The following is a 10,385-nucleotide window of genomic DNA, read 5'->3' on the forward strand; positions in this document are numbered from 1 at the left end:
TCCACTGTGCTGTACCCCAGCTCGTGGTTAGCTTGCCTCAAAGAAAGGGGTACATCAAACATACCGTGCAATTTGGAATTATTGTCAATAGTTATCATTCCCATATATATATATATATATATATATATATATATATATATATATATATATATATATATATATATATATATATGTATAATCTAATTTTAAAGCTTGATAAAAACATTTAAGTGCGTTAGTTGGTGGTTTGTCAAAAGGTAAGGGACTCTAAGGGAGATTGGTTTTGCTCAAATGAATCACATTGCAACATTTGTGCATACTTTCAGGATATCCATGTTGAAGGTATCAATAAAACCCATTGCTATTACATTGTATATTCTCAAGAGACGATGCTTGCAGAGAAGATATAATTAAGCATGCTCACTTTTGTCAGATGCTGTACATCAATGTTATTTTCAGAAAAACAATCGATCCATCAAAAGTGTAATCAACTTTATTCTTTCCCATCAGGGAGCCTGGTCAGCCTCGCCGCCCAGACAAAAAGATTCAGAAAATCGTCAACTCCACCCGAGCTTTCATCTTTACTAACCTACTGTTGGTTGTCTTTGGATGCACTTGCATTGTCCCCAACCTTCCCCTTCAGGTACACACCTACACACATGTAGATATACTGGTAGTCCTTTTTTGGTCAACATTTAGCGAGGGGCCACATTCACAATTGCCCCAGGCGGCATTCTCTAGGGTAGGCCTGGGCAATTATTTTAACTAGGGGGCCAAATTTACAGAAAAAAATGTGTCTGGGGGCTGGTATTATTTTTAGGAACACTAATACAAAACCTCACAAAAATGTCTGAATGCTAAAAACGTTACAACAGACCGCCTTTAAAAACAGAATGGAATTTCACATTTTTTAACTGAATGAGACACCCAGAATGTACATGAAAATAAAGAATGTTGCAATATTAACTATGAAGGATAAAACACAAAGTATTAACAACATCAGAACGTTACACCTATCCATCCACATATTTTACAATCAACTAAAATGCAACAAACACAGCAAAATATAAACGCCAAGGGTAAAAAAAAAACCCCACCACAATCTGATATATGTGATATATCACTATGCTGTAGAACTTTGTTGTAAAAACCTCCTTCCACGTCTGTCCCTGACACCCGCATTTCAGATTCTGTGGAAACACTCCCCACCCATACTGCTCGGTGCCTCGTCTGAGCTGCTGTGACTTACATTACCACAGTAACTAATTACATGACCATAGTAACTAATTACATGACCATAGTAACTAATTACATGACCATAGTAACTAATCACATGACCATAGTACCTAATTACATGACCATCGTAACTAATTAGATGAGCATAGTTACTAATTAGATAAGCATAGAAACCATTTACATGAGCATAGTAACTAATTAGTTTATCAGAGTAACTAATTAGTTGAGCATAGCAACTAATTAGTTGAGCATAGTAACTAATTAGATGAGCATAGTAACTAATTAAATGAGCATAGTAACTAAGTACATGAGCATAGTAACTAAGTACATGAGCATAGTAACTAATTAGATGAACATAGTAACTAATTAGTTAAGCATAGTAACTAATTAGATGAGCATAGTAACTAATTAGTTGAGCATAGTAACTAATTAGGTGAGCATAGTAACTAATTAGATGAGCCATAATTGGCCCAGGTCTGCTCTAGGGGGCACCGCAAGGTTGAAGGAGAAAAATGATACTATTTTTTTATGCTCAGCGCTTACAGTGCAGTTGGAATATATTTTCTACATTTTGTTATGTTATAGCCAAATTAATTGCAGCTGTAATTGTTGCCAAAGGTGCATCAACAAAGTATTGGGCAAATTATTTTAATACTTCTGCGCATGTATTTTCTGTAGAATTTGGAGGACAAAAATGTATTAATTTCATTTTGGAATATGGCTGTAACATAAGAAAATGTGGAAAAGGTAGCACTGTGAATACTTTCCGGATGCACTGCAGTTGGCACCGATACACGCGACACTGCTCACATGAAAATTAAATAAGGTGATTAATTAATTGTCTGTCCGAATGTATTCCTCTACACATCTCCATTATTCAGAAAGACACTGAGGAAGCATGCTTTAATTTATTTGGTTTGAAACAATTTGATAGTCTCCCTCTTGCCTGGAAGTAGAACAGACCTCATACATGGACAAAACGTCCCACAGACACTTTCCAAGATCTTGAAGAAAGTCTTCCCAGAAAGCCAACTTTACTTTACTTTTTTCCATTTGTTTCTTGTAATTTCCAGGTGTCCCAATAGTTTTGGCCATTCTATACGTTGAATGGACAAAACTGCAGTCACTGTTCAGACAAAGAGCTTTTACTCTTAGCATGCGTGGGAGTTTCTGACTTTTCATTGTATTTCAGTGACACCTAGTGGCATAAGCACACATTGAAATCTAAACTAAGATCTAACAAGAGCCATGTCTTAAATAGGGGAGCCACTTCATATTTGTGTATTGTATTCTAACTATACTGCTTTCCATACTATATTATTTTAATTTATTAGTATGTAATTGTTATTTTGTTTGTTTATTTTCAGATTCTGTCCTTCGTACTGCATACAATTGTGAGGGGCTTCATCCACTCTGCTGTTGGAGGCCTCTATGCTGCTGTGTAAGTGTATGATATAGTGTGTGTTTTGTTACATATACAATGTATTTTTACCATCTTTTAAGACCTACTTAAATGAATGTGTCTCAAATCAAATACTTATGTCAATTTACACTGCAAAATTATTTCCTGGGTGTGTTTTGGCAGTGTAGGTTTTTTTTTTAACGTTTTTCACTTTCCCTGTCATGGGTCAGCACAGCGAGTCACTCGCATATATGCTCTCACCGAACATTTATTACTGACATTGCGCACTTACCAGAAATAACAATCACAATATATGTGTCAGTCAGTGTATGTTTTGGTCATTGAATTTTCGTTTCATCAAAGGAAAATTAAAAACTAAATATGAAAAGTCAATAACAGCATTGTATTCTGCGTTTGTATAACAAAGATACACCCCGCCTTCCGCACGAATGCAGCTGAGATAGGCTCCAGCACCTCCATCCCAAAAGGGACAAGCGGTAAAAAATGGATGGATATTGATCTAAGATCTTTCTAACGGACGATACAAGGTTATAATTTTTCCTCCAGGCCAGTCCATACTCTTGTTTTTAACTATTAACTCCCAGTTCTCCTGTTGAAATATGAAAAAACGTCAGTTATCGGATTTGTGTACCTTTCGTTCATTCTATTTCCAATTGTGAAAGGCAAATGAAAACAACAAAGTTAAGGCCAATTTTCGATTTTTATTGTACATGTCAGATTTAAAAACAAACAAAAAGGGGTTGATTTTCATTAAAATATTGCCATAAAATTGGATGTTGTGCTGTTTTCCTTTTATGGATTTTTATTTCTCCAGATAAACACAAACATCGAATATATGCAAAAATGCTTGTTTATCTGTGTGATGACAAATTTAACCGGAAGCAGTATTTTAGCTTTTCCTTTGCGTTTAGCATGTTTTTAGTAAATCAAAAAACTAATTTCGGGCCATCTTTTCTATTTTCATTTTTGAAAGAAAAATTGGACAAATATTTAATGACACTATGATGTTACCGTTATGCTAAAAACATGCTAAACACAAAGGAAAAGCTAAAATACTGCTTCTGGTTCAATTTGTCATCACACAGATAAACATACATTTTTGTATACAGGATGAATTTACATTCGATTTTTGTGTTTATCTGGAAAAATTTGAATTAATTAAGGGAAAACAGCACAAAATCCAATTTTATGGCAATATTTTTATGAAAATCAACCCTTTCTTTTATTTTTAAAATCTGCCATAAATAATGAAAATTGAAAAACGGCCCTATATTTTGTTTTTTCATTTGCGTTTTCAGAATTGGAAATACAATGAACGGAGGGTACACAGAACTTTTTATCATAATGACATCTTTGTTCAGCAGGAGTCCTTTTTTCATTTAAAAAAAGTGGCATTAAATAGTTGTCCAACTCTTTTTTCAGAAATGAAAATAGAAAAAATTGCCTTAAATTAGTTTTTTGATTTGCATTTAAGAATTCGAAATGGTACTCAGACCTTATCAGTTAGTGTTTTTTCATTCATACTGACTGGTGATTTAAGTTTTGCTATATCAAATATCAAATGAGGGGCAGCGCGGCAGAACAGGGGTTAGTGCATGTGCCTCACAATACAAAGGTCCTGAGTAGTCCTGAGTTCAATCCCGGGCTCGGGATCTTTCTGTGTGGAGTTTGCATGTTCTCCCCGCGACTGCGTAGGTTCCTTCCGGGTACTACAGCTTTCTCCCACTTCCAAAAACCTGCAACTGGGGATAGGTTGATTGGCAACACTAAAAATTGGCCCTAGTGTGTGAATGTGAGTGTGAATGTTGTCTGTCTATCTATGTTGGCCCTGCGATGAGTTGGCGACTTGTCCAGGGTGTACACCACCTTCCGCCCGAATGCAGCTGAGATAGGCTCCAGCACCACCCCAAAAGGGACAAGCGATAGAAATGGATGGATGGAAATATCAAATGAAAATAAAACTGATTTTACTGTTTTTAAATTGTTTTATTTATTTGTCTTTGATACCAAAAAAGAAAAATGCTTAGGTTTTTTTTGTTTTTCAATTCCCATTCCTGAAAATACATTTCAAAGACCAAAACATCCACTGAGCTCTACTTTTCCAATGGTGACTTGGGCACTGACAGTGTAGTGCATTTTGCTGTACTTCTGAACACACTCAAAATGCTGGATCTAAAATCAAAGACTTCCATGTGTAAGCATCAATAAGTATAGTATACACACAGTGTACTTAGTTCCTGAGGGAATTAATTTTGACAATATGGTGCCGTTCCAAATCCAGTTCTGTCATTACCTGCTTCTAATTGTGAATCGCAACCACTCATGTGTATCCACTGATATGATACCGCCTAGCTTTTTACGCCACTTTACAATAATTAAAAATCTATTTCTTATGCCTTTCTCACTTCTGCGTGTACCCCCTGCTTAAAATGATACTCAACTTTGTTTAGTGTTCCCTCCCCTTCCAAGCCAAGATGGTGATTATTGAGGGTGGGATTAAGGTACTCACTGCACGGTGGAACAGGGGTTAGTGCATTTGGAGGAAGAAGAATACTGAGTTGCATCCCAAGAACACCATACCTACTGTGAAGCATGGTGGTGGAAACCTCATGCTTTGGGGCTGTTTTTCTGCTAAGCGGACAGGACGATTGATCTGTGTTAAGGAAAGAATGAATGGGGCCTTGTATCGTGAGATTTTGAGCCAAAACCTCCTTTCTTCAGTGAAAGCTTTGAATGGTTGACCAAATACTTATTTTCCACCATAATTTACAAACAATTTCTTTAAAATTCCTACAATGTGAATTCCTGGATTTTTTTCCCCCATCTGTCTCTCACAGTTGATGTGTACCTATGATGAAAATTACAGACCTCTGTCATCATTTTAAGTGGGAGAACTTGCACAATCGGTGGCTGACTAAATACTTTTTTGCCCCACTGTAGCTAGATAGTACTTTATTAATGCCTTCAGGAGAGTTCCTTCAGGAAAATAAAAAATATAAATATAATAATGTAATAAAGTTATACAGTCAAACAGTATCCGTACGGAGGTGCTGGAATTGAGACAAGGTGTTAGTTTGTGTCGGTGGTAAATATGCACTTTGTTCTCTTCCTGCAGGTACCCGTCCTCTCAGTTCGGCAGCCTGACAGGCATGCAGTCTCTGATCAGCGCTCTGTTTGCCCTGCTCCAGCAGCCTCTCTTCATGGCTATGGTGGGACCCCTGGAGGGAGACCCTTTATGGGTAAGCAAGACAAAATATTTGCAAAAGAACAAAACTGCGTGGTGTGTTCGCGAGTGTGACCTTGACCCTGTCTTCAGGTGAACGTGGGCCTTTTGGTGCTGAGCATGCTGGGATTTTGCCTGCCCTTGTACTTGCTGTGCCACAGCCGCACCCTCCAACGCCTCAGAGATGAGATGGACGAAGACCCAAAGATCTATGTCCAGATGGACAACGGTACCAAGACCGAGGCCTTTGTGTAGAGCAAGAACGTGACAAGGAAGGAGGATGCGTTACATAAACTTGATAAAGAGAAGACAAGATGGTAGTTAGGAGTCGAAGAGGTCACTCCATTCCATCTTGGACACGCACACTTTCTTCACCGACACTTGTTACTGCCATCAGGATTTCCTGCACCACTGTGTGACTAAGGGACACGCTAAGACACATTTTGAGCCCTCTGCCGGAACGAATGAGTCACTGACCTGAGCAGTACCGAGAGAGCAACAGTGCCAACTTCCTTCTCCGAACTCTTTGCACCATCACATTCTGCTTTGCATCCTTATTGTCCCGCCTGACTAAAAACCACGAGGTGTGTTACAGACTTTGTCGCTTCAGGTCCGGGACCGGTGCTTTTCGTACAGAACTTCAAGCACAAAGAGTTCATTCTCCTCAAGTGGTGACGTCAAGTGATGTAGTGGCTTGTGCTGAAGGGGCATTATAAAGTCAGTATCAGTAGCAATTCAGTGGCGAAAATCAGCAAAGATGGCTTAGTCCAGTGTGAGGGTATGAAACTGGTTTCACTGCATGCCGCTCATACACTCTGCTGGAATAGACACAGCACGCCCTCTCTGTCTGTGTGCGTGTGTGTGTGAGTTGTTCAACGTCACCAGATCCGCTTAGTATGTGCTACATGTCTTTTTACACATGCTGCTTCTATGTGGTGGCTTTTGAGAGAAGTGGACGCTGGAGGTCATTTGGAAGCGTGCAGGCTCAGCCGTAGCAATAAGTGCCTCTGTGAGATGCCAGACACAATCAGGCTTAAAGCGAGTACTTACGTCATAAGTACACTGTGCACTTCCACTCGGCATTGTGGGTGCATAAGTACGTTCACACGGAGAAGTATGGTGAGTGTGCAGTGATAGACGCTTAGCCATCCTCAATAGTCGGCATCATGGGTAATGTGAGGGACTAACTCGGGTGGTTGCAATTCATAATCCAGAATACCGTATTTCCTTGAATTGCCGCCGGGGCGCTAAATAATTTAGAACCTCTTCTCACTCCTGCGCTTACCAAAGGCATGCGGTAAAAGTAAGCATGCGCTAATTATTTTAAAACCTCTTTTCACTCCGGCACTTACCAAAGGCATGCAGTAGAAATTTGAGTGTGATGTAAGCTTGGACCTTGAATCCTACTGAATAGCTCTTAATCTTCTTCCCTTTATGCAATTTCAAATTATTGGTAGTGAAATCAGCCTCCTCCATTTTGAAAGTGATGACAGGGGAAGTGTCACTCGTGACGTCACGAGTTTGACCCGGCAGTAATTCAAGGCAGGCGCATACTATATGCAGCAGGGGTCACCAACCTTTTTGAAACCAAGAGCTACTTCTAGGGTACTGATTAATGCGAAGGGCTGCCAGTTTGAGACATACTTAAATAAATTGCCAGAAAGAGCCAATTTGCTCAATTTACCTTTAACTCTATGGTATTATTAATAATTAATGATATCTATCTTTGTGGAAACACTGATAATCTTAATGATTTCTCACAATAAATATATATAGAAACAGATAAATATTTTTAGAAATATATTTCGACTCTTTAAAATTCAACCGAAAAAAAGAAGAGAAAAACTAGCTAATTCGAATCTTTATGAAAAAATTAAAAACAATTATTTATGGAACACCATTAGTAATTTTTCCTGATTAAGATTCATTTCAGAATTTTGATGACATGTTTTAAATAGTTTAAAATCCAATCTGCACTTTGTTAAAATATATAACAAATTGGACCAAGCTATATTTCTAACAGAGACAAATATTTTTTGCGAATTTTAATCATAATAAGTTTGAAGAAATATTTCACAAATATTCTTTGTCGAAAAAACAGAAGCTATAATGAAGAATTTAATTAAAATGTATTTATTATTCTTTACAATAAAACAAATAAATTTACTTGAACATTGATTTAAATTGTCTGGAAAGAAGAGGAAGGAATTTAAAAGGTAAAAAGGTATATGTGTTTAAAAACGCTAAAAACCTTTTTAAGGTTGTATTTTTTCTCTAAAATTGTCTGAAAGTTATAAGAAGCAAAGTAAAAAAAAAAATGAATTCATTTAATTAAACAAGTGAAGACAAAATCTTTAAAATATTTTCTTGGATTTTCAAATTCTATTTGAGTTTTGTCTCTCTTAGAATTAAAAATGTCGAGCAAAGCGAGACCAGTTTGCTAGTAAATAAATACAATTTAAAAAATAGAGGCAGCTCACTGGTAAGTGCTGCTATTTGAGTTATTTTAGAACAGGCCAGCGGGCGACTCATCTGGTCCTTACGGACTAGCTGGTGCCCGCGGGCACCGCGTTGGTGACCTCTGCAGCAATTCAAGGAAATACAGTAACCTAAATAAGGACCTGCTCAGTGGCCTTGTGGTTAGAGTGTCCGTCCTGAGACTGGAAGGTCGTGAGTTCAAACCCATACCAAAGACTATAAAAATGGGGCCCATTGCCCCCCTGCTTAGCACTCAGCATCAAGGGTTGCAATTTGGGGTTAAATCACCAAAATGATTCCAGAGCGGGACCACTGCTGCTGCTCACTGCTCCCCTCACCTCCCAGGGGGGGAACATGGGGATGGGTCAAATGCAGAGGATAATTTCACCGCACTTCGTGTGTGTGACTATCATTGGGACTTGACTTTTAACTTAACTTTAATGCTGCGTTCCATTTACCTTGCAAGTTGGAGCTGGGAATGAAGTCACAGCAAAGTTACGAAAGTCAGAAATCGAGATGGCCTCACGAAAGTTGTAAAAATAAACACAAATATGTCAGTGTTTGCCATGTAGTGTACACATACCAAAATGGCAAAATTTTGTTTCCAGAAAAATTTCCCACATTGTAACGCATACACCTGATGTTGTGCAACAAAAACTAGTCAAACGTGGTAATAACAGCGATGACAGGTGCTTTTTTTTTACGATTGACACTCAGAGCAGCCCTTCTTGAAAGTGGTGTGCTGACTTCGGACCAGGAACTGGGAAATTCCGACATTCCAGTGCAAATGGAATGGAGCATAAGACGGAAAAGCGGGTAAATAGTAGGCGTGCTCCCAAAAAAAAAAATGTTAGTCACTTCCAAATTGTTATTTGTATTCATTCCGATTGATAATTTTCAAAAATGGATATAAAAACAAAACAAAAAAGTGTTTTTAAAATTCTGAATCAATTCTATATCATAAGTCAACAACGAAAAAGGAAGTTTTTTAAACTGAAAGGTTTTATTTGGATTATTATAGCAAATAATACATTGCGATGATCACTTTTTATCGGGAATCGATTCTGGATCAAATTGTAACCCCAAGAATCGTAATCAGCTTGAAAATTCTCATCTCCTGTAGAAAGTGCGACGACACTGATGAATTTGGAACACCACACCAAAGAGGACTGATTTGAGACACAGCTTATTGTTTACCCAAGTCCTCTTATTCTCCCAAATCCTTTTCAATGTGAATTGCAACCACTCGAGTTAGCCCTTCCTCTTCCGCTTTGACTGTCCATTTGTTTTAGTAACAAAATAATGCTCTCTTCCAGATCAGTAACTGTAACATTTTCATTATTATCCATTGGGGAGCAATATTGTAGGTGTAAGAAAACATGCTAGAGAAATAATTAAGATGGAGAGAAGTAAAAAGAAATGTCATTTTCTTGAGTAGTTTTTAAACATTTCCACACACTGCACACTCACTAATTTGACTGTTTTAAATTCAACAGCTTTGTTGTACCGGTAATTAAAATGTACTGCAACATTACAACAAATGACTGAAGATTACATACCTTTATATTTCACAGTAAAATACTGCAATCAGAACCCTCTATAACAGGGATCCCTAAACTTTTTGACTACGGGGCCATATATATATATATATATATATATATATATATATATATATATATATATATATATATATATATATATATATATATATATATATATATATATATATATATATATATATATATATATAACTGCTTCATGAAGGGTTCCCTCAATCATCTCCTGATGATTGAGGGAACCCCTCATGAAACAGTTCTGTAGAGATGAAGTAGTCTTGTGATTTTTCCCACACATACATATTGCGCTCTACCACGGTATTGAGCACTATTCTCTGGATAATCCAATCAAGAGATTATATATATATATATATATATATATATATATATATATATATATATATATATGTATTTATATACATACACACACACACACATATATATTCCTCGCGCACTAATTTACTTAAATAGCGCACATGTTATTGATGGT

General features: G+C 37.2%; 1 protein-coding gene across 2 annotated transcripts in view; it reads left to right on the top strand.

The window, feature by feature from the left end:
- The window catches only part of LOC133564479 (large neutral amino acids transporter small subunit 4-like), a 58,101-nt gene extending 48,114 nt beyond the window's left edge, over positions 1-9,987 (top strand). For both annotated transcript variants that reach the window (XM_061918825.1, XM_061918826.1), the window contains 4 exons: positions 490-622; positions 2,583-2,656; positions 5,754-5,877; positions 5,955-9,987. In XM_061918825.1, the coding sequence (XP_061774809.1) occupies positions 490-622; positions 2,583-2,656; positions 5,754-5,877; positions 5,955-6,116 (493 nt within the window). In that variant the 3' untranslated portion in view covers positions 6,117-9,987. The remainder of the gene's footprint in view (positions 1-489; positions 623-2,582; positions 2,657-5,753; positions 5,878-5,954) is intronic.
- Positions 9,988-10,385: the final 398 nt, after the last annotated feature.

Source organism: Nerophis ophidion, linkage group LG13 (genome assembly GCF_033978795.1).
Source record: "Nerophis ophidion isolate RoL-2023_Sa linkage group LG13, RoL_Noph_v1.0, whole genome shotgun sequence".
Classification (NCBI taxonomy): domain Eukaryota; kingdom Metazoa; phylum Chordata; class Actinopteri; order Syngnathiformes; family Syngnathidae; genus Nerophis; species Nerophis ophidion.